The 24,655-nt window shown below is 41.2% G+C and overlaps 2 protein-coding genes across 4 annotated transcripts in view; one reads left to right on the plus strand and one right to left on the minus strand.

Moving 5' to 3' along the window:
* si:ch211-106h11.3 overlaps positions 1-24,642 on the plus strand; it is a 44,624-nt gene extending 19,982 nt beyond the window's left edge. Inside the window, exons 2-7 of one of the 2 annotated variants that reach the window (XR_015480235.1) lie at positions 3,725-3,938; positions 13,758-14,147; positions 17,627-18,719; positions 18,922-19,362; positions 19,496-19,855; positions 20,281-23,319. Coding sequence is in view for 1 of the 2 variants with exons in the window: in XM_087243720.1 (XP_087099846.1) it covers positions 3,725-3,938; positions 13,758-14,147; positions 17,627-17,805; positions 20,663-20,968 (1,089 nt within the window). In the remaining variant the exon portion in view is untranslated. Of the gene's footprint in view, positions 1-3,724; positions 3,939-13,757; positions 14,148-17,626; positions 18,720-18,921; positions 19,363-19,495; positions 19,856-20,280 lie in introns of both variants that reach the window. The other variant, XM_087243720.1, reaches the window with a different exon arrangement.
* engl (endoglin, like) overlaps positions 1-24,655 on the minus strand; it is a 449,904-nt gene that overhangs the window by 292,886 nt on the left and 132,363 nt on the right. The window lies entirely within an intron of this gene.

Here is a 24,655-nt window from a genome sequence, read left to right on the forward strand (position 1 = left end):
TTGACTCAATGTTAAGTCAATGGCAGTCTTTTACAATGGAAGTCTATGGGACAGTTGCTTTGAGGTATGAAGCTTGAAAGGGTTAGGAGGAGATACACTTTAAAATTAGTCTCAGAAGAAAGAAGCAGAATAATAATAAGTTTAAGTGAGATAACAATATGTTGGCTTTTCAAGTCACCATAATAATGTTGATATTTGGTTGATGTTAGGTTGTGTTGGAAAGTGACCAAAATTCAACGTTGAGCCAACATCTAAAACCAACGTCATATTGACGTCAAATACTGACATTTATTCGTCAGGTGTGGCAACCAAAATCCAATGTCTGATAGGCGTCATATTGGTAACATCCACACAACGTTAAGCTGTAACTTCATAAGGCATTGATAGTTGGTTGGTTTTAAATTGGGCGTTGGACATTGACGTCAGCCTGAAGTCGAGTTCTGACATCAACCTGATTTTGGTCCCACTTTATATTAAGTGTCCTTAACTACTATGTACTTGCATCAAAAAATGTATTTGAGAACACTTGTGATGCTTTTGAGATGGGATAGAGGTTGGGTTATGGACAGGTTTGGTGGCATGGGTAGGTTTAAGGGTGGGTTATGGTGTAAGGGATGGTCAACAGTGTATTTACAAATGTAATTACATGTATTTAATTAAGCATAAGTACACAGTAAATACATGTATTTACACAATAAGTACATTGTAACAAACTATTAATTTCTGTGTAAATACATATTAGTTAAGGCCACTTAATATAAAGTGGGACCAAACAAAATGTATTGTCCCCATGACATTGAGGTATAATGTCTATCTGACGTCATGTTGACGTCTTGTGTGTGCTGGGTGTTTAAGGCCATTTCAGTCATCATACAGTAAACATCAGTGACCTGCATCTAAACAGTCTCTGGATCAATGCGTGTAAAGATTTTGATCATCTTTTTGGACACTTTTAATGCTTCCAAACAGTTTGCTGCAATTATAAATCGCCCACGTCTTGAGATAGTTCATTATGAGGCGATTTCATTGGACAGGAATCAAAGGACTAATTTTTTCTGATTTTACAAGAAAAAATAAAGCAGTGACTGCAGGTTGAAGGACAGAAGTGGAGTAAAAGTACCGATACTACACTAAAAATGTGCTTAGGTGAGAGTAAAAGTACACACTTCTAAAACTATTAGTAAATTACAATTCCTGAGGAAAAACTATTCAACTACAGTAGTCTGAGTGTTTGTAGTTAGTTACTTCACACCACTGGTGATCCGGTCGACCAAAATGCATATATCGCCGATTCTTGGTCTCATCTACAGTTGAAGTCAGAATTTTAGCCCCCTTCAAAATGTTTTCTTCTTTTTAAATATTTTCCAAATGATGTTTAACAGAGCAAGGAAATTTTTACAGGATGTCTAATAATATTTTTTTCTTTTGTAGAAAGTCTTATTTGTTTTATTTCGGCTAGAATAAAAGCAGTTTTTAATTTTTAAAACAATTTTAGGGACAAAATTATCAGCCCCTTTAAGCTATATTTTTTTCTCAATAGTCTACAGAACAAACCATCATTATACAATTACTTGCCTAATTACCCTAACCTGCCTAGTTAACCTAATTAACCTAGTTAAGCCTTTAAATGTCACTTTAAGCTGTATAGAAGTGTCCTAAAAAATATCTATTAAAATATTATTTACCAACCCAAGCTCATTCTGGAAACGTAGCCCCGCGGACGTTTCTGGAGACCGCGATTTACGTGGCCGGAGGTGCGTAAAGGCCGCGTTTGGTTTTTTTCGAGCGAACGCTGCGGGGCGGTGTGGCGCCGCTTCGCCCCTCCTCTTCGCGCTCGCTGGCCAACGGCTCGCCTCCGAGTGGAGAGCGGAGGCCCCGGAGGAGGAGGAGCCGGAGATCGAGTCCGGGGAACGGCGGAAATGAGGGCGAGAACGCGGCGGGATCCGAAAACGTGGTCGAAATCGAAGACGAGGGCTTTTGCTTTTTTTTCCGATCTGGCGGCTTTTCGCGCGGGTGCGAACGCCGCACGCTCCCGAGAGGCACCCGCCCGAGACGCGAAAAAGCGCGCACAGCGGTCTCTCGCGGATCCGCGAAAACAAAAAAACGCTCGAATACGTACCTCCCGGGACGTAAATCGCGGTCCGCAGAAACGTCCGCGGGGCTACGTTTCCACAATGAGCCCGGGTTGTTATTTACTGTCATCATGACAAAGATAAAATAAATCAGTTATTAGAGATGAGTTATTAAAACTATCATGTTTAGAAATGTGTTGAAAAAATTCGCTCTCCGTTAAACAGAAATTGGGGAAAAAATAAACAAGCGGTCTAAAAATTCAGGGGGGCTAATAATTCTGACATCAACTGTACATTCACCATTTTTGCCATTACCATGGTATACTCAGTAAACAAGTCTACTTGTGCATGATCAGAGGTAAAAGGCCAAAATAGATTGATTGAATCAAAAAGACTTTCAAATTGCGCAATGATAGAAATAATATAGATTGCACCACAAAACACATGAAAACGAAAGTAACAAACCCGATTTAAAAATGTAATGATTAGAAAGTTCAGATATTTATGTAAAAGTGTAAGAAGTAAAAGTAAAAAGTTGTCAGAAAAATAAATAGTAGTGATGGGAAGTTCGGATCATTTTACTGACTCGGATCTTTGATTCTCGTTCATCGAGATGAACAAATCTTGAGTCATTTCGTTTATTTAGTTTAATTTGTCAAAATATTATTAAAATGTTACAAATTCCAAACACATCTACAACTAGCCCAAAAGGTTGATCACACGACAAATAAGTCATAAATAGAAGACTATAAGAAGGAGAAAATAAAAATGCAATGTTTACCTGCTGTTTTGTCTATGAAGGTATTGCTGTCTCTTTGCTCAGCTCACCTCTTCATGTCTTCAAATGTCAGGGGTTCATTCACGTTACACTGACAGTCACATATAATCTTAATCAATGTACACAGTCTGAGCCGATAGGAGCCATGATGATTAGTTCACCTTTCGAGTCTTCTGGTTCCTGAGTCGTTCGTTCATCATGTGACAGAATGACTCAAACCCGAGGACTCGAGAGATGAACGGATCAATTCTCTTTTTGGCTCTAAACACATATGATTGGCCCGTGATGAACGAATGACTCAGACCGGATAGAGGACTCGAGAGATGAACTGATCAATTCTTTTTCCGGCTCTAAACGCATTTGATTGGCTTCTGCCTTTCCGCGTTGAAGGACTCAAAAGACTTGCAATGAACGATACCACCTGCACAAATGTGCGCACGCGCGGACGAACAGATCACTCCCAGAGAGGACTCGTAGTTCCAGAGTCATATTGAAGATTCGTTCAAAATGAATGAATCGTTCGTGAACGACCCATCACTAATAAATAGTGGAGTAAAGTACTGATAGCAGAAAAATTTACTTGAGTACAGCAACGAAATATTCGTACTTCGTTACTTCCCATCTCTGCTCCTAAGGTGCCCCCACAACTACTTCTGTCATCTTTAAATTTTACAGGGAAGCCAAAATGCTTTCAAGCATGTAATTTAAATGAGTCAATCTCTCTGCATTCGTTACTACATGTAGGGTTAATCTACAGGTAAAAAAACCATTGGTTGGGATCCGTTACACCTCTAGTTGTCCATGTGCAAAGTTCAGCTTTAAACACTCATGCATCTGAAACCATGCTTTCACCAGTATGTGTGTGTGTGTTTAGGGTGGATGGGGTTGCCCTCAAGTGTGCCGCTGTCCAGTAAAGCGGCCCGTGTGCCCGGCGGGTGTGAGCGCAGTACCGGACGCCTGCGGATGCTGTAAAGTGTGTGCGGCGCAGCTCAACGACGACTGCCATGAAGGAAAGCCCTGCGATCATCACAAGGGCCTGGAGTGTAACTATGGGAATGATGTGTCCAGTCTGCACGGCATCTGCAGGGGTCAGTCAGCACAACAAAACAAAACTCCGGAAGCTGATTAAAATATAAACAAGTCTGCATCAGATCAATATGTACAATGATAAAGGTGCTGTATGTGAGTTTTTGACTTATCTCAAGTGTAAAAATACCATCATTCAATTCAATTCAGCTTTATTTGTATAGGGCTTTTACAATGTAGATTGTGTCAAAGCAGCTTCACATAAATGGTCATAGTAACTGGAACAGTGTAATTCAGTTTTTAGTGTTTAAGTTCAGTTCAGTTCAGTTTAGCTCAGTTCAGTGTGGTTTAAAGTCATTACTGAGAGTTCAAACACTGAAGAGCAAATTCATCGATGCGTAGCTCTACCAATCCTGAACCATGCGAGCCAGTGGCAACAGCGGAGAGGGGAAAAAACCTTACCTGATGGGAGTGAAGAAAAAAAACCTTGAGAGAACCAGACTCAGTTGGGCACGACCATTTTAATTTCTCCGCTGGCCAAAAGTCTTGTACAGAGCTTCAGTCACCGCGGTGGGCTGGAAGATGGCCTTAGCGAAGACTCGTATGTCCCTGGAGCGTCGCTGGAATCATGTTCTCCACTTCCCATGACCATCAGCGCAGCAGCAGCTCAGGATACGGCCTGGTCCCGGATATGGAAACCTTGGGATCATCTCGTTGCTGGTCTTGGATCCAATCAGTGACTCCGCATAATCTGAGGACCTCGGGATGAGTATCCCCAGGTGAAAATAGAGAATAAAGAGAATAATTAGCGTAGCTGCTGTTCATAGTGTATATAAGCAAGATGCAGAAGCCAGTGTGGAACCCGCTAGGTGATGCATTAAGTGCATCATTTGTTTGCAGATATCCAAGAAATATGCTAAGTGAACAGATTTATCTGAGAAACAATGCTGAAGTCAGTTATTCTGCTTTTAGAATGCGTGTTCTGTTTCGGAATGTCTGGCGTTGCTTTGATCTCTTTAACCCGCCAGTGGTGGAAAGAGTACTGAAAATCATACTCCATTAAAAGTACCTTTACTTACCTAAAAATGTAGTGCGAGTAGAGTAAAAGCATCTGTTGTGAATATTACTCAAAGTATGAGTACAAAGTAGACCTTTCAAAAGTACTCAAGAGTAGTAAGTATTACTCTGTGAAAAGCTGATGCGTTTACATGTAATTTGTGGACAGGGGCGGACTGGGACTTAAAATCAGCCCTGGCACTATAGCCACACCAGTCCACTTTACCACACCGACACAGCCCTATCCACGGACACGCACATTCACTACTTATATTGGTGTACAGACGGTGAAATAATATAAGCTGTACCATATGTAATAGATATTTAAACATTTAATGCATGTGACTGGAACAAACACAACCCGTTTATAACAAATTTATCCATAGTCATTTTATTCATTCATTTTCTTTTTGGCTTAGTCCCTTTATTAATCAGGGCTCGCCACAGCGGAATAACCGCCAACTTATCCAGCATATGTTTTATGCAGATGATGGCCTCCAAGATGCAACCCATCACTGGGAAACCCCTACACACACACACGTAAACATGAACTATGGACAATTAGGCCTGCAATTCACCTATAGCACATGTGTTTGGACATGTGAGGGAAACCGTGAGGAAACCCACGCGAACATGCAAACTCCACACAGAAACACCAACTTTCAAGACTATTTCAGTTAATTTTCTGCATTTAGCAAACTTTTAGAGCAATTTTTTGCTTTCTCTGAATTTTTCGGCACCGCCTTTCATTTTTACTGTCCATCTCTGACAATAAGCTTGTGTTGCACTTACTGTTTGTTTGACATTCTTGCCAGATTTTGATTATGTCCGCGTAACCTCTAATTTGGGTCGGCTCATCTCGAACCAGCCGGCCATTGCCAATTGGGCCAATGCTTAACATTTAATATTATTATTACTACTATCATCATCATCATCATCATCATCATAATATTCACATCTTGCAAGAGATAAAAGCTGCCTGCATGTAAAAACGATACATACAAATAATAATAATAATAATAATAATAATAATTTAAAAAATAGCATACCGGCCTACATTTGAAAAATGGTCCGGCCCTTCTGGCATTTGCCAGAATTGCCAGATGGCCAGTCCGCCCCTGTTTGTGGATGTGTAAACGTAACATTCTGTAGTGCATTTAGTTATTGCCCAGCAGGCACACAACATCATAAGATGCTAATGTTACAAATGTAAACATTAGCTGAGCAGCTTACAGTGTAAAGGCTGATTTATATTTTCGCCTGGGACTACGCTCTCCATTGTACCTGTTTGTAACAACAGGGGGCAACTCGAAGTAACTTTCATGATGACAGAAGGTTGAAGTAGCCAGCAAGTGCAGTTGCTAAATGAATGATTTTGACTATGTATGAAATGAACAGGTTGTGGATAATATTGGGGGACATCATGAAAATGAAATTATTTTGGGGTAAGCAAAATAATCTAGTTTTTTGTTTTGATATAGGATTATTTTGCTCACCCCACTGGAAGATTACTGTGCTTGTTTTAATGAAAAACTCACTTAAAGCTGCAGTATGCAAGTTTGACACCCAGTGGATGAACTAGGTATTGCACTCCTGGTTCAAAACACATGCACAAGACAGACATGCGTCCAGATTGACAATATAAACAGCGTGCCTGACTATCCACCCTAAAGGCTGATTTGTCGTGTTCTAAATTAAAGCAACCGCACATGATAGAAGGAATTTTTCCACATTAAAAGGAGTTTTTGTCCTAACCAGCACCTGAAATTTATATTTTAGAAACGGCTTTTATTACTTGAAGCTGAACAACAGAAAACTGACAGTGATCAGCTAAGGTACACCTCATGTGCTTTATTCAGTGTTAAATCTACATTTATATTTAGTCATTTAGCAGTGGCTTTTATCCAAAGCGACGTACAAATGAGGACAAGGAAGCAATTTACACAACTATAAGAGCAACAATGAATAAGTGCTGTAGGCAAGTTTCAGGTGTGTAAAGTCTAAGAAGGAAAACAGTAGTAATTTTTTTTTGTAGTCCAGAGAGGCAATTGCAGATTAGGAAGGGAAGTGGAGACTAAATAGTTGAGTTTTTAGTCGTTTCTTGAAGACAGCGAGTGACTCTGCTGTTCTGATGCAGTTAGGGAGTTCATTCCACCAACTGGGCAGATTGAGCGTGAGCGTTCGCGAAAGTGATTTTTTCCCTCTTTGGGATGGAACCACGAGGCGACGTTCATTCACAGAACGCAAGTTTCTGGAGGGCACATACATCTGCAGAAATGAGAGCAGATAAGAAGGAGCAAAGCCAGAAGTTGCTTTGTAAGCAAACATCAGAGCTTTGAATTTGATGCGAGCAGCAACTGGCAGCCAGTGCAAACGGATGAGCAGTGGAGTCACATGTGCTCGTTTGGGTTCATTAAAGACCACTCGTGCTGCTGCGTTCTGAGGCAGCTAATAGTGTGAGTTTGAAAGCCATTTCACATGACATTTATTGCCATACTACTGAAAGCAGCAGCAGATAGTTCATCTCAGATCTGGAGAATTAAATAAACCATTTGAAATAGAAGAACTAAACACATATCAGTGATTCAGCATCTACATTTGATAATGTTAAATGATGTTTAATGGTTTTTAATATGTATTAATTAAATTATAAACCTTACCATTTTGCTGGAGTGCAGTGAGTGCGCTTTTCTGTGCTTCTGAATAGCTTAATTTACATTTCTGTAGCCAAACAGCCGAATTGCTTATCACAGCAAATCTTGTCATGTAGCGTGTTGTTAGGACACGCGGTTACAATGTAACCTGCTCAGCTAATGTTTACATTCCTAATATTTATATTATTTGCTAATTATTAACCTCATGTGCAACTCTAAATCCAAGTCTCATTTTGGAGTCTGCTACGGTCCGCCGGAGGTCACATTTCAGTCACGGACACATCCTTTAAGAGTCTTTGACTGAATGAACGAAATACGCTGTTTTCCACCAAGGCAACCCGGGTTGCTGAAATATAACTGGCTGAAGTAGCTGTGGATAGGTTTAAAGCACCAAAACTAAGACAGCCGTTCCGGCAGGTAACACACATTTTCAAAGCAGAATCTCTGATTTCAGCATTGTTTTTCAGATAAACAAGAATGTTCGCTTAGCATGTTTCTTAAATATCTGCAAACATATTATGGTGTTTTTATGTTTTCGAATAGTCAAAAACGCACATACAGCACCTTTTTTTTTAGACTAAAAAATACGGGAGAAATACGGGAAAATACCTTCACGGGATGATAGCTGGATAGAAAAGTAAAATACGGAAGAAACCCGGGAAAAACGGGAGGGTTGACGGGTATGGCGGAAGCACTTTTAGCTTAGCTTAGCATAGATCCTTGAATAATATTAGACCATTAGCATCTCGCTCAAAAATGAGCGAAAAGTTTTGATAAATTTCCTATTTAAAGCTCGACTCTTCTGTAGTCACATTGTGTACTATGAAAAATAAGTTTCTATTTTATAGACCAATATGACGAGGAACTATTCTTTCATTGTGGCATAATAATCAACAAACCTTGCTGCCAAACCATGACTAAAACAGAGCATTGATATTACAGTTAAAAAATCTATTGAAATGAAATCTAAGTTTTCAGGTGTTGCCTCATATAATAATAATAATAATAATAATAATAATAATAATAATAATAATAATAAAAATCCCACACCTAACTTTCTATTTCAACAAATATAGTTCAACAAAAGGAAATAAACCCTCCAATTTTAATTATAAAATTATACTTAATCTAAAAAGGTAATTAAATAGATTAAAAGGGAAAGAATAAAACAAATATATTATAAACATTGTTCAGACCCTCCATTGATAATCATATACAGCTAACACACAGAGCGAGAAACAAAAGTATCATTCATTCATTAGTTTCTTCGACTTAGTCGACATTCCAGAGGCTGTCACAGCGGAATGAACCACCAAGTACTCCAGCATATGTTTCACGCAGCAGATGCCCTTCCAGCTGCAACCCAGTACTGAGAAACACCCATACACTCATTCACACACAAACTACAGCCAATCTAGTTAATCAATTCACCTATCGCTCTTGTGTTTGGAGCACCCGGAGGAAACCCACGTCAACATGGGGAGAACATGCAAACTCCGCAGAGAAATGACAACTGACCCAGCCGGGACTCGAATCAGCAACCATTTTGCTGTGAGGCCTTGGTGCTAACCACTGAGCCACCATGCCACCTTACAAAAATAACAAAAAATACAAAAAAAAATTTTAATAAAATAAATAATAAAGAAAAAAATATAATAATGTCCTATATTTGACCTGTGAGTTTCATTGACTCTTCCTCTCCTACAGAGCAGATTTTATGCAGCGGGGTGTTTCTATATTAAGACCGGCATTCGAGTTGGACTAAAGGGGGTTTTAGGAGGCGTCTCTCACACCCCCAAAGACTATCTGACGCTCCACGACATTGTAAACAAGTCAAAATTCCACCCGGCCCTAAACATAGAGCCGCTCTCATAAAAGCAGAGATCGAGTGTCCATCGCTCTTTAACTGCTCACGGCACACCATTCAGCAGGAACACATCAAACCAACACAAGTCTATCTGGAGGATGTCCCAATGCATTTCACTGGAGACCAGCACGGAAATACGGACTCAGCAATGTTTTCCTAAAGTTACTACTTTGGTTTTAAAATAACGTTTTCTAAAATGCTCCAAACTGCCTAATTTTTACAAGAAATGATGTGTTTTTCATTTGCGATGTTTCCATTCACATGTTTTTGTGTGCATATTGAAATAAATCACACAAAACTGCTTAATGGAAATGCAAAGATGCGCATACATTTTGAAAATGCACATAACCGATCAGAAAAAAAATGTGCACAAACTACAATGAAAGACATTTACTGAATAAACTCCAGCATGCACATCAGTAAAGGGATGTTATTTAGTCTTACCAGATGATGATCAGATATAAATGTGTTTCAGGAACACATCAATGGACTTTGTAGCTGATGTTTCCAGCACATTGTGGCAGATCTGAAATGTTGTTTTGCTGATTTCTAAAACTCCTCAGCCGTCAGTGCGTCATCACAGTGCGTCAGTATTATGATTCGTCTATTATGATTCCCTCCAGAACTGTCTTGAGCATCTGTCTGTGCTTCCAAAGAGCGTCTCACACCTTTAAAAGCACCACATTCAGCGCGTTCATTGCATTTCGTCTTCCTCTTCTGAGGCGCAACTCATTTATTAGAGAAGAAAAACACCACAGTGGCAAATCCCAACACACTCAACTCCATTTCTCTGACTGATATCTGCTCCAGTTTATCAGGAAGTGATGATTTAGTTCTCTTTAGTTTCTCATTGGATGTAAACGCTGCTTTATTCCCCAATGTTTTATGCCATATTCCAGTTTTGTGCATGTGCTTAATTCATATTGATAAGTCTCTGGATGCAAACATAGCTACTGTAACATTTTGCAATATTTTATAAACAACGTATAAATAACATTTTAGTGCAAATGTTTTGAAAACGGCCATGCTGTGGTGCAGTGGGTAGCACAATCACCTCACAGCAAGGTCGCTGGTTCAGTTGGCATGTCTGTGTGGAGTTTGCATGTTCTCCCTGCATTCGCGTGGGTTTTCTCCGGGTGCTCCGGTTTCCCCCACAGTCCAAAGACATGCGGTACAGGTGAATTGGGTAGGCTAAATTTTCCGTAGTGTATATGCGTGTATGAGTGTATGGATGTTTCCCAGTGATGGGTTGCAGCTTGAAGGGCATCCGCTAGATAAAACATTTGCTGCATAAGTTGGTGGTTCATTCCACGTTGGCGACCCTAGATTAATAAAAGGGAATAAGCCGAAAAGAAAATGAATGAATGAATGGCTTTGAAAACAGCAGCACTGTGGCTCAGTGGTCAGCACTGTGGCCTCACAGCAAGAATGTCACTGGTTCGAGTCCTGGCTAGGCCAGTTGGTTTAGGGTTAAGCCTGGTTTATACTTCCGCGTCAAGTGACCGGCGTAACTCACTGCGCAGGCAACACGCGTAGCTGTGCATTTATACTTCTGCGCGCTGTTTCTGTCAGTCTGCATTAACACTTCCACTTAGTTGGCAGTGAGGTGTAAATGTTCCTCTGTGTCGAGTTTCTTCTCTTCTGTTTTGCTTTTCCTAAACACTTCCTGGATGTACAAGTGACTCAAACTCGCTCATTTTGAGGCAGGAACCGGCGGACGTGCAACAACTTTAACCATGAGGTAAACACAAAACAAAACTTTCCATCCGGAGCTCCTTCACGGGACTCCACACTTGTAAACAATCGCTCGCGCCATTCGCACGACTCTCGGCCCCGCCCAGACTTGTCACCGCTACCAAGCCGACCAATCACAGAGCTTGCGCTATGCGTTGTTGCGACGTGTAGTTACATTTTTTGAGAAGTGCACAGTGACGTCGATGGCCACGGCGAAGGGCTATGCGTCAGCGCCGTAGCATACGCCGGCGTTTGACGCAGAAGTATAAATCAGCCTTTAAGTTGGAGATTCAGATGTGGCGAACCATGATGAATAAAAGGACTACGTTTTTTTTATTCATTTTATTTTTTTTACTGAATCTGTGGTGTTTTTTGGTGTTTCATCAATAATAATAAGAAATAATCCCAAAGGCAGTTGACTGTGTAAAGCCACATAAAACAAAACATAAATATGATGTGTATATGCCAAGTTCAGCGCCTAATCAGCCGGAATCAGCTGAGCTGAGGTTTATTCAGTTTTTAAACTACAGTAATATCATTGACTAATATGAAAAGGTTCATATGTTTTATTTACAATACAGTTTGTGCAGTAATATTTTCTGTCTTTCAGTAGAGACATTATATGATAGGCTTGCTTTGTTTACCAAATTAGAGGATCTAATTTGCATCGTAAACATAAAAAACGTTTCATAAAGTTTAGTTGTGATCAATCTGCAAAAATCTGCTTTTTTTTTTTTTTTAATTCTCCACAGAAATAGCAAAAAATGTCTGCAGATTCTGTCTGACCCTACACGAGTACTACATTTCTACCGCAGTTCACTGAACGGCCACTAGTTTCACTAATAACAGCAAGAATTTTTAAATCATTATAAAATAATGCACAACTATTGGGTTTTGATGTGATTTTTGACTGTTGTAGCTGTAAAATAACTTATTCAGTGGAGTAATATGAAGCTAATGTGCTCTAAGGCCCCGTTTACACTAGTGCATTTTAGTTTGAAAACGCATAAGTTTTGCTACGGTTACGCCATCCGTCCACACTACGCCGGAGTTCTCGAGCGGCGAAAAGGGAGCGTTTCGAAAACGCTGGAGAGGCCGTTTTCATTCTGAAACGCTGCTGCTCCGTCTCAGTGTGGATGATGGAAAACGGAGACATCTGAAAACGGAGGCGGGGCTGCTGACATTCGCCTCTCTGATTGGGGATTTTCCTCAATAATAAGTAGCCTAACACAGTTCAGTCCCGCATCTTCTCCGTGTAAGTTCAGACTTCGCAAGTTTGATCAAGGCTGCAGTCTCTTCTTCTTTGATATGGAAAGCAGACTATATCGAGGACACGGGTAAATCTTCAAAGGGAACAGTGTACTTTATAACTTCATTCACATCACCCTGGCTACGTTGTTTCACTTTCTCAACAATAAAATATAAACATGATTTAAGGAACTGCCTATTTTCATTTTAATATTATCAACTAAACAGACAGCAGACATGTTGAGGCGTCGTGCTGCATATATGAGCGTCATCTTCACTGTGTGGATATTTATAACAAAACGGAGCCGATAACAACTGCCTCCTTTCAATTTCAGTGAAAATACGAAACACAGCCTCTCTTTTGCTGAATATCAGTTTTAATAATCGATAACGGCCATTATAAAAGTATAACATACAATAAGTTTATACATTATAGGAAATAAAGGCAAGCGATCAGTCAATATACAGAATAGGCTACGTGGTTACATTAATCATTAACTTATCTTTGCGCTCAGCCAAAACACGTTACCTGAGAACAAGTAATAGATTCCAATGACCAAAGTCAGGGAATATGTTGTTAGATAAAGACAACAAGATGAATGAAATATCCCGTTTAATAAATATAGTGAGATTAGATCCAGCGGGAGATGCTTGATGAGAAGTCTGACTAGCAGAGCTCATCTGGGTAGATGGGCTTGCCCGAGAGTGTGTGTGTGTGGTCACGTGATGTGCGTTTTTACCGTTTTGGTGTGGACGAAGAGCAGTTCAGAAACGCTGGGTAAAACGCGACTGTGGACGCGGATCGTTTTCATTCTAAAACGGCGTTTTAAAACTAAAACGCACTAGTGTAAACGTGGCCTAAACCTGCCGGAACTACTTTAGATGTGCCTTTATCTGACAAAAAGTAATAATAAGAGCTCATAAACCAATCAGAATCAAGCAGCACTGCAACAAAGTGAACAAATTACCATTTTTGTATTATAAATATGGGCGGCACGGTGACTCAGTGGTTAGCACTGTGGTATCACAGAAAGAAGGTCACTGGTTCGAGTAGCATGTTCTCCCCATGTGGGCAGGGGTTTCCCCACAGCCTGCTATAGGTGAATTGAATAAACTAATTTGGCCGTGGTGTGTGTGCGTGTGTGTATGGGCGTTCCCAGTACTGGGCAGCAACTAGAAGGGGATACATTGTGTAAAACTGGATAAGTTGGCGGTTCATTCCGCTGTGGCGACCCCTGATGAATAAAAGGACTAAGCCGAAGGAAAATAAGTGTATGAAGTAATATAAACGTAGTGCAATCTGCTTTGTTTTGTTTTTTCAGCCAAACTGGAGGGCCGCTCGTGTGAGTATAACGGCCGCATGTATCAGAATGGGGAAAACTTCCGTGCGGGCTGCAAACACCAGTGCACCTGTATAGACGGGGCAGTGGGCTGCGTCCCCCTGTGTCCCACTGATATCCCGCTGTCCTCCCCGTCCTGTCCCAAACCCCGGCTGGTCAAAATCCCTGGCCAGTGCTGCCTCAGCCTGGACTGCCATGGAGAGTCGCCCGTCCTGCCTCCGGTGTTCAGCCGCCCGCAGCCGCCACCGTTTCTGCTCCCCGACCCACACACCTTCAAGAAACCTCCAGCCAAGCCCAAATACAGCCTGAGTAATGAGCTCATGGAGGTGGAGAAACGCTGGGACAAACCACGCAGCCGAAAACACCTGCCAGGTGAGAACGTCTTTCTGAGTTTCACAACTAGCACTTTTTTGTAAGGAGTAAACCCGTTGCTTTTAAAACAGTTAGTTGTACCTAAAATGAGTGAGTAAATTTGTTTCTTTTAAGATGCTTTATTTTAAGTAAAGTCAACTAATCATATTTACTTAATATTTTCCCCCCACTATATTATGAAATTAATTATTTTACTGATTTTTAAAGATATAATATATACATTTTTCACATTTAATTATATAATGGTTTTCTAAATTAAAAAAAACATGGTGAAAATCATGTTTTTTTCTGGCTGTTGACAGCTGTTTGTCTTTTTATCACTACATAGGCGAGATCTAAAATCTCTTCAGTAATAGATCAACAAAATTAAACATTTTTTGACAACTTTAACTCTGGATTTATCCAGTGGACTCAGTTTGTTTATTTATTTATTTATTTATTTATTTATTTATTTATTTATTTATTTATTTATTTATTTATTTATTTAAATTTAATCAATTAGTTTTAATTATTTTATTGTTAATTATTTATTTAAATTTATTTACTTTTATTTAATGTTATTTAAATTTATGTTATTTATTTCTATTTATTTATTCTATTTAATTATTAATTTATTTTACTTAATTTAATTATATTTATTTATTTATCTTATTTATTTGTTTGATTTTAAATATTTAAACAGTTAATGTTATTCAATTATATTTGTTTATTTAGTTAATTTAATTTATTCAATTTTAATTATTTAATTTAATTAATTAATTTAAATAAATAACATTAATTTATTAAAAAGTCATTAAATAAAATTCATTAAATAATTAAAAAGAAATAATTAAACATTAAAATTATTATAACTAATTATTTAAAATTAAATTAATAAATATAAATAAATAAATAAAATAACATTAACATTAAATAAAATTAAATAAGTTAATGTTAATATATAACATTTATATTATAGATAATCTATATATTATAGATAATATTTCTATTTATTTCTATTTGTTTTATTCATTTAATTTATTTATTTATTTACAATTTAATTTATTTAATTAAATAAAAAAACATTTAACTATATTTATTTAAATACTGCATCACTACAAAAAAAAAAACATTTCAGAAAAATACACATTTTCAGAAATTTTGTAAAACATTTGTCTTAATGTACTGTTATTAATCAAGTATGGCGATATCAATCATGTATTAATTTAGTGTCCATCTATAAACTTAACTTAAAATGTTGACCCAGGTCGTTGTCATTGTGGTATCAGAACAGAAGATTATGCTTTGAATTTGGCATCTTTTGTTTAAATGGTCATTTTATTTTAGTTACATTTCGTTTTAATTTTAGTTAAAGTTTTATCAATACTGCTACGTTTGCGCAAAACAGATTTTAGCACAAAACTGATAGAAAAATCAAGGCGTATACAGTGTCTGTTTTGGCATTGTGTGTCCGTATTAGGATTTATTTATATCAAAAGATTTTAGTGCATTAAACTGAAAAATTAAAAATCCTTTTGGCAAAGAGTAAAATGGAAAAAAAGCCAATTGCCAATAATTTATATATATATATATATATATATATATATATATATATATATATATATATATATATATATATATATATATATATATACCCATATATATATATATATATATATATATATATATATATATATATATATATATATATATATATATATATATAATTTATTTATTAATTTATATTAACTTGTCTGTAGTGTATGAGTGTGTGGGTGGATGTTTCCCAGAGATGGGTTGCTGCTGGAAGGGCATCCGCTGCATAAAAACGTGCTGGATAATGTGGCGGTTCATTCCGCTGTGGGGACCCGGATTAATATAGGGACTAAGCCGACAAGAAAATGAATGAATAATTTAAGTGGCCTTATGCTTAAAAAGTTTTGTTCACACAAATATGCAAATTTCCTCAATTACTCGCACTCAAGTAAACTTTTACATTTCTTTTTTTAAAACAAAAAACAAGATATTTTGAGAAATGTTTGAAGACTATGGAAGTCAATAGAAAGTCTTCTTCAGAATATCTGTGTCATTTTAATTTTAGCTGAAGTTTAGGCGATACCGTTGTGTGTTTGTCATTTTCGTCTGTGATAATATTTATTTACATTAAAGATTTTAGTGCATAGGGCGAGGCAGTGGCGCAGTAGGTAGTGCTGTCGCCTCAGCAAGAAGGTCGCTGGGTCGAGCCTCGCCTCAGTTGGCGTTTCTGTGTAGAGTTTGCATGTTCTCCCTGCCTTCACATGGGTTTACTCAGGGTGCTCCGGTTTCCCCCACAGTCTAAAGACATGCGATACAGGTGAATTGGGTAGGCTAAATTGTCTATAGCAGTGGTTCTCAAAAATTTTTCATTAAGTACCACCTCAGAAAAAAATAGTACCACCAAAATGAGCAGTATTGAAATACAGTAGCGCAGTAGACCCAGTAAAGCAGCTACAACTCTGCACAGTAAAACAAACGTGGCAGATTACCTCAGAAATATAGGCTATATGTCATATATGGCACATTATATACATAATTTTTAATACATTTTGAAATATATGTAGCATGTACATGACATTTTTCATTCCTCCGTGTACCACTAGAAGGAAGCCCGCGTACCACTAGTGGTACATGTACCACAGTTTGAGAACCACTGGTCTATAGTGTATGAGTGTGAATTTGTGTGTGGATGTTTCCCAGAGATGGGTTGCAGATGGAAAGGCATTTGCTGCGTGAAAACTTGCTGGATAAGTTGGCGGTTCATTCCGCTGTGGCAACCCCGGATTAATAAACGGACTAAGCCGACAAGAAAATGAATGAATGAATTTTAGTGCATCAAATTGAAAAACAAAAAACAATTTCAAAGTTTTCTTTGGAAAAAGAGTCAAATGAAAGCTAATTTTCTCAATATGGCTAGTTGTCAATAATTAATGACAATTCACTCGCACTCAAGTAGTTTTTAAAAACTTCCATGAATTTCGTCCTACTTTTGACCAAAAAAAAATACTGACATCCATAGCAGAAACAAAAGTAAACAAAATACTATGGTAGTCAATGCAAGTCTTCAGAATATTTTCCTTTGTGTTGAAATAAAAACCCTCCTCAAACGGCTCTGAAGTGGGAGGATTTAGATTTGTTTAGTCGTGAACTCTGCTAACCCCGTCTCAGACTAAGCAGCATGATTTAGTGTGCATGTTGACATAAACCAACAATTAAAAATAGCCCGGAGTTGCAGGAATGCGTCTCTTACGAACTGCCTTTGGCTTTCACTTCAATTGACAATCGCTCCCAATGTGAGCCGTGGCCGCTCCTCCAGCGAGCGCTTCTTTGGGAGCTTGTGTTGGGTGTGTTTTCCAGTGAAGCGGACGCTGTTTCTCTGCGTAATCACTCTGTGTGTGCGTCAGTGTTGGCTGAATGGTGCCTGTGTGCTTGCTTACCCCGTCTTTTCTCCTGGTTTTTCCTAGCATGGAAGCAGGCCGGACGTCAGTGTGTAGCGCAGACCACGAGCTGGACGTCCTGTTCGCGGAGCTGCGGGATGGGCGTTTCGTCGCGGGTCACCAATGAGAACGCGCAGTGCAAACTGATGAAGGAAACCAGACTCTGCAACATTCGTCCCTGCAGCTCTGCGGCTGTGCCTATAAAGGTAAACGTTTGGGAATTAACTGCATGTTTACCACAGAATCCTGATGAAAAGTAGTGCATGTCTGCTCAGACTGCTTTGAAAATGTATGCTACATCCCAATTAGCCTACATAACATGACAAGCTCAAGCTGAGTGTGCCTCACACAGGTGAGTGGGTTTGACAAGCCACCTGTAAGAAACACACTTATCTCTCTGACACTTATATCCGATTTGCAAATTTCCATCAGACATGGTCTTACTAAAAATGACATTTTAAACCAATTTTTGGTTCCCAAAACGCTGACGATAAACGCAAACGAAAAGCGTCCCAGTGTGTACGAGGCTATACTTCTGTAAGAAGTGCGAGTTTTCTCCACCACGTCTATTATGGATCAGCGTCAGTCAGGGCCGGAGAGAGCTGAACTGTCGCCGTCTACCCGAAAGTGAAAACGGGTGTTTGGGTGGGGGGTGTTGGGGGGGGGGGCGGGGGACGTGGATATAACTGATGATGCGGGTGGTAAGGGAGCGGTCACGGACGCCGCCCTCTCTATTCTGCCCCCCAAGACGTGGATATAACTGAGGGCGCAGGTGGTGAGGGTAGTATCAGGGACGCCGCCCTCTCTATTCTGTCGCCCTAGGCGCCAATATAACTGAGGGCGCAGGTGGTGAGGGTAGTGTCAGGGACGCTGCCCTTTATATTCTGCCACACTAGGGGCGGATATAACTAAGGGCGCAGGTGGTGAGGGTAATGTCGGGGACGCCACCCTCTATATTCTGCCGCACTAGGCGTGGATATTACCGAGGGCGCAGGTGGTGAGGGTAGTGTCGGGGACGCCGCCCTTTATATTCTGCCGCACTAGGCGCGGATATAACTGAGACCGCAGGTGGTGAGAGTAGTGTCAGGGACGCCGCCCTCTCTATTCTGCCGCACTAGGCGTGATATAACTAAGGGCGCAGGTGGTGAGGGTAGTGTCGGGGACGCCGCCCTTTATATTCTGCTGAACTGTCACCCTCTACCCGAAAGTGAAAGCAGGTGTTTGGGTGGGGGGTGTTGGGGGGCGGTTGTAGTGGATATAACTGATGATGCGGGTGGTGAGGGAGCTGTCACGGACGCCGCCCTTTCTATTCTGCCCCCTAGACGTGGATATAACTGAGGGCGCAGGTGGTGAGGGTAGTGTCGGGGACGCCGCCCTTTATATTCTGCCGCACTAGGCGCGGATGTAACTGAGGGCGCAGGTGGTGAGGGTAGTGTCGGGGACGCCGCCCTCTCTATTCTGCTGCACTAGGCGTGGATATAACTGAGGGCGCAGGTGGTGAGGGTAGTTTCGGGGACGCGGCCTCTATATTCTGCCGCTCTAGGCGCGGATATAACCAAGGGCGCAGGTGGTGAGGGTAGTGTCGGGGACGCCGCCCTCTATATTCTGCCGCACTAGGCGCGGATATAACCAAGGGCGCAGGTGGTGAGGGTAGTGTTGGGGACGCCGCCCTCTATATTCTGCAGCACTAGGCACGGATATAACTGAGGGCGCAGGTGGTGAGGGTAGTGTCGGGGACGCCGCCCATTATATTCTGCTGAACTGTCACCCTCTACCCGAAAGTGAAAGCGGGTGTTTGGGTGGGGGGTGTTGGGGGGCGGTTGTAGTGGATATAACTGATGATGCGGGTGGTGAGGGAGCTGTCACGGACGCCACCCTCTCTATTCTGCCCCCTAGACGTGGATATAACTGAGGGCGCAGGTGGTGAGGGTAGTGTCGGGGACGCCGCCCTCTCTATTCTGCCCCCTAGACGTGGATATAACTGAGGGCGCAGGTGGTGAGGGTAGTGTCGGGGACGCCGCCCTCTATATTCTGCCACACTAGGCGCGGATATAACTGAGGGCGCAGGTGGTGAGGGTAGTTTCGGGGACGCCGCCCTCTATATTCTGCTGCACTAGGCGTGGATATAACTGGTGGTGAGGGTAGTTTCGGGGACGCCGCCCTTTATATTCTGCCGCACTAGGCGGGGATATAACCAAGGGCGCAGGTGGTGAGGGTAGTGTCGGGGACGCCGCCCTCTATATTCTGCCGCACTAGGCGCGAATATAACTGAGGGCGCAGGTGGTGAGGGTAGTGTCGGGGACGCTGCCCTTTATATTCTGCTGAACTGTCACCCTCTACCCGAAAGTGAAAGCGGGTGTTTGGGTGGGGGGTGTTGGGGGGCGGTTGTAGTGGATATAACTGATGATGCGGGTGGTGAGGGAGCTGTCACGGACGCCGCCCTCTCTATTCTGCCCCCTAGACGTGGATATAACTGAGGGCGCAGGTGGTGAGGGTAGTGTCGGGGACGCCGCCCTTTATATTCTGCCACACTAGGCGTGGATATAAATGAGGGTGCAGGAGGTGAGGGTAGTGTCGGGGACGCTGCCCTCTATATTCTGCCACACTAGGTGCGGACATAACTGAGGGCACAGGTGGGTAGGGTACTGTCGGGGACGCCGCGCTCTATTCTGCGGCTCTAGGCGTGGATATAACAGAGGACGCGGTTGGTAGGGGGGTTGTCGCAGACGAGCCCTTTCTAGTTTACCGCTCTAGGTCGCCTCTATGGACGCGCCGGCCCTGGCGTCAGTCATCGGTGAACAGAGCCAGAGCCAATCACAGCCCTTTCAGTTGAGAACGTGACCAATCATAGGGGTGTAAGAACTCTCTCGACAGGGCTCATAGCGAGCGGGATATTTACATGTGTGTATTTGCTATGAATGCTCATGTTGTGTTTTTAAAAGGTACGGTTCATATATTAACATACAAAATGTGTATGCAAGGGAGATTTGAGAACCACTGCTTTAACCACACTAGTTTTCTAGTGTGTATGTGAGAGTAACCTGAATTATCTTGGTCCAACAGAAGGGGAGGAAGTGCTCCCGCACACAGAAGTCTCCGGAGCCTCTCCGTCTGCGTTACGCCGGCTGCCGCAGCACGCGTCTCTACCGTCCGAACTACTGCGGGATGTGTCTGGACGGACGCTGCTGCTCCCCCCGCCGCACCCGGACGGTCCCAGTGCTGTTCAGCTGTCCCACCGGCGAGCGCTTCGAGCGGGCCGTCATGTTCGTGCAGTCCTGCAAGTGCAACGATGATTGCGGGAGCCTGAACGACGCTTCGCTCCCACCGCAGCGCTGGCTGTACGGAGACATGCACAAGTTCATTGATTAAACTGCATTCCTCTGAAAACCCGTGCCCTTCCCCGTCCAGTAGAGTAGCGTTTCAAAGTGTGTAGACACTCAATATAACGCAAATCCACATGGGACACAAAAAGGGCCCGTTTTTTTGGATTCAGATCCTTTGTAGCAAGAGCCTTAATGGGCGGTCACACTGCACTTTACTCTCCGATGACGGAAATACAAGCTTGCCAAGAAAGTTTTGCATTTCACGGTGCTAAAAAGTTCAATCAGTATTTAAAAATCTGATCGGTGAAAGATTGAAACGTCACATCACCTTGCTCTATGGAAGAGTACACATTTTAGCAAGATCTCATCCTATTTAATATATTATATGCTAAAATATTAGTTTAGTACATCTAGTAAGAGTCAAATGAAGAAAAATGACTTGGTCACGAATGCTTTAGACTGGAAAATCCAGCCAGAGTCAAAAGTTTTACATTTCACTGTCAAAAAGTTGAAAGTGTGCGATCAGCAAACATGTGAAGACATAGCATGAGCTTTCTCTAAAGAGGATAAAAATGGAGGGCATGCTAATTTTAGCCATACCATATCATCCAATATAAACATATAAGTCCAAAAGGTCATAAATAAAGACAAATTATTTCAATAGTAATTATTTAAAATGGAAGCCAGGGGAAAACGTTAAAAGTTCAAGCATTAGGTAAAACCAAGCGATCAGTAAAAATCGAAACGTCATATCCAGATCTTTCTAAGTTTGTAGACGCTAGACAGAGGACGCAATATAACGCAAGTCCACACAGGACAAAAAAAGGGGCTGTTATTTTAGATTCAGATCCCCACGTTTTCTTCCAATCACATGTTTGAGAATGCACTAGACTTTAAATGCAAGCTTGTGTGGAATTTCAATTTTTGTGGCTTTGAAAAGTTTTAGAAACTTTGCGATCAGCGAAAGACGGGAAATGTCATGGCGTGCATTTCGCTGGATTAGAAAGGTCAAGCAAAGCTAAAAAAAAATGCATAATTGAAGCGTCTTAGCATGACCTTTTGACGGCAAAATAAAATGGACAAAAGTGCTTTTGTAATGGCATCTCATCATCCTATTTAATATACATGAAGTTTATTTATAGACTAATTTCGAGAGGATCACGTGCTTATGATTGCTTGCAGCTGGCCGGCATTATCAAATTCATGATCAACCAATCAGACGATTCCTAAGCCACTATAAATACCCAAAGTTCCATATGACAGCCATCTTCGTTTTGAAGAACCCCCTCCTTCCACCCCTACTCCTCCTCCTTTCCTAGATTGTGTGGCACGGTGGCCCAGTGGTTAGCACTGTTGCCTCACAGCATGAATATCCCTGGTTCTAAGCCAGCCGACATTTCTGTGCAGAGTTTACACGTTCTCACGTGAATTTCCCTGATTTCTTCAAAAACATGCAGCTTAAGTTAATTGACTAATCCAAATCAGCACCATGGACATGCTCCTGGTAATTAGTTATCTCTTAAGAGCGATCACTATCTGTTCATTGGCTACTACAGCAGAGGAGTTCTCGAGATCTACCTGAGCTCAAACTCCCCTCTCGCCTTGCAAACGGGAGGGAGCCCCGGGCTCGAGGATCTCGGTCTCTCCCGGGATTATCTCTTTATAAATAATCATCAGTTAAGTGTGAACTCTTGAAAAGGTCAAACAGGTCATTAGAACCAAATAAAGATAAGCTAATTTTATATACATTTAATGTTATATATGCGAGTGAGTGTTTCAAGTCATGAAACTAGAGAAGCTTAATGCAATTAAGTAAACAATTTTCCCAATGCTCAAAGTCTAGTGTGACCGCACCTTTAGAGTAGATGTGCTTTCCCTGAGGATCTGCGGCGGGACGTGTCTCCTAGTTGTGAGTATATAAGATATACACTATATATGACAAATGGATTTTCTGACTGAGCAGTCCTCGTCGTGGACAGTGATGCATTCTGAGGCACCTGCGCAATCTCGAATGAGACTTTTTATGGAGAATTAAACAACGCCTCAGTTGGACGCTGATTGCAGGATTGCACTTCTTTTGTAGCGATTCAAATGTTCAAATAAGAAGGAGACTCAACGGGAAGTCTGTCTCAGTGGGAAGTCGTTGAAAACGACCCAGGACTCGTGGACTCACTGCGGAGTCTGCTGGTTTGAGCATCAGCATATATGAGCAATTCCAGCGTTATGGATGTAATGTTTGCAGTAAAATCTCGTAGAGAACGTACACTCACCTGTCACTTTATTAGGTACACCTTACTAGTACCGGGTTGGACCCCCTTTTGCCTTCAGAACTGCCTTAATCCTTCATGGCAGAGATTTAATAAAGTACTGGAAATATTCCTCAGAGATTTTGCTCCATATTGACATGAGTTTCCTGTTCTTAGCTGACAGGAGTGACACCCGGTGTGGTCTTCTGCTGCTGTAGCCCATCCGCCTCAAGGTTGGACGTGTTGTGTGTTCAGAGATGCTCTTCTGCAGAGCTCGGTTGTAGCGAGTGCTTATTTGAGTTACTGTTGCCTTTCTATCAGCTGGAACCAGTCTGGCCATTCTCCTCTGACATCAACAAGGCATTTGCGCCCACAGAACTCCACCTCACTGGATATTTCCTCTTTAGACCATTCTCTGTAAACCCTAGAGATGGTTGTGCGTGTAGTATCCCAGTAGATCAGCAGTTTCTGAAATACTCAAACCAGCCAGTCTGGCACCACAACCACGTTCAGTCACTTAGATCCCCTTTCTTCCCCATTCTGATGCTTGGCTTGAACCGGAGCAGATCGTCTTGACCCTGTCCACATGCCTAAATGCATTGAGTTGCTGCCATGTGATTGGCTGATTAGAAGTTTGCGTTAAGCAGTTGGACAGGTGTACCTAATAAAGTGGCCGGTAGGTGTGTGTGTGTTAACGTTATATTAAAATATTGGTTTATATTTTCCCGAATGAGTTATGGGTTCAGATAAATATCAATCAATTAACATTTTTAATATTTTAAATGAGGAAAATAAGCATGCGCTGTTATGAATGCTGAGTTTACGGTCTACAACATGCTTTGCAGAAATTGTGAATTATTCATACACAAACCAAAAGACACAATGCTAATCAAAAGCATAAGAGTTGCTCTCTATAGAACAAAAATCATTGATTTTATTTGACATTTGTGCATTTATGTGGGGAAATCTTCACTATGGAAGTGACCGATGTGAAATTGGCACTTTGGTAAATCAAATATAAATGCTTGAAAACATTGACGGCGACATTTTGCGGTACTGTAAAATACAAGCATACACAAGAAAAAAAGGTTTCACTATTTTGGTAAAAACTTTTGCATGGAATTGCTCATATTTGCTCGGCTCTTCTGCTCGCGGCTAATTACAATCCTCTTCTTTTAGGGGGAGCAGAAAGAAACCCAGTAACCCTCTTGGTTTGCAATAAAAATATGTTTCAAACACCAGCATCTGATGCAAACATGTAATTTGGATGTAATGGGTGGGACGGCTCTCTAAAACGCTGCCCGAGTCTGCTCTGTAATCTACCATGTGATGGCTTTATAGGATGCATTGGCCTCTATTTTCTGCCTGGCACCAGTGTATGAACTGACGGAGGTGACGTGATGCCATCCTAGCCCAAAAACGAGGGTTTGAACAGGCATGAAGAAACAAATACACACATTAGAAAAAGCCATGTTACACAATGGTTG

Source organism: Danio rerio, chromosome 3 (assembly GCF_052040795.2).
Source record: "Danio rerio strain M-AB ecotype USA chromosome 3, GRCz13ab, whole genome shotgun sequence".
Classification (NCBI taxonomy): Eukaryota; Metazoa; Chordata; class Actinopteri; order Cypriniformes; family Danionidae; genus Danio; species Danio rerio.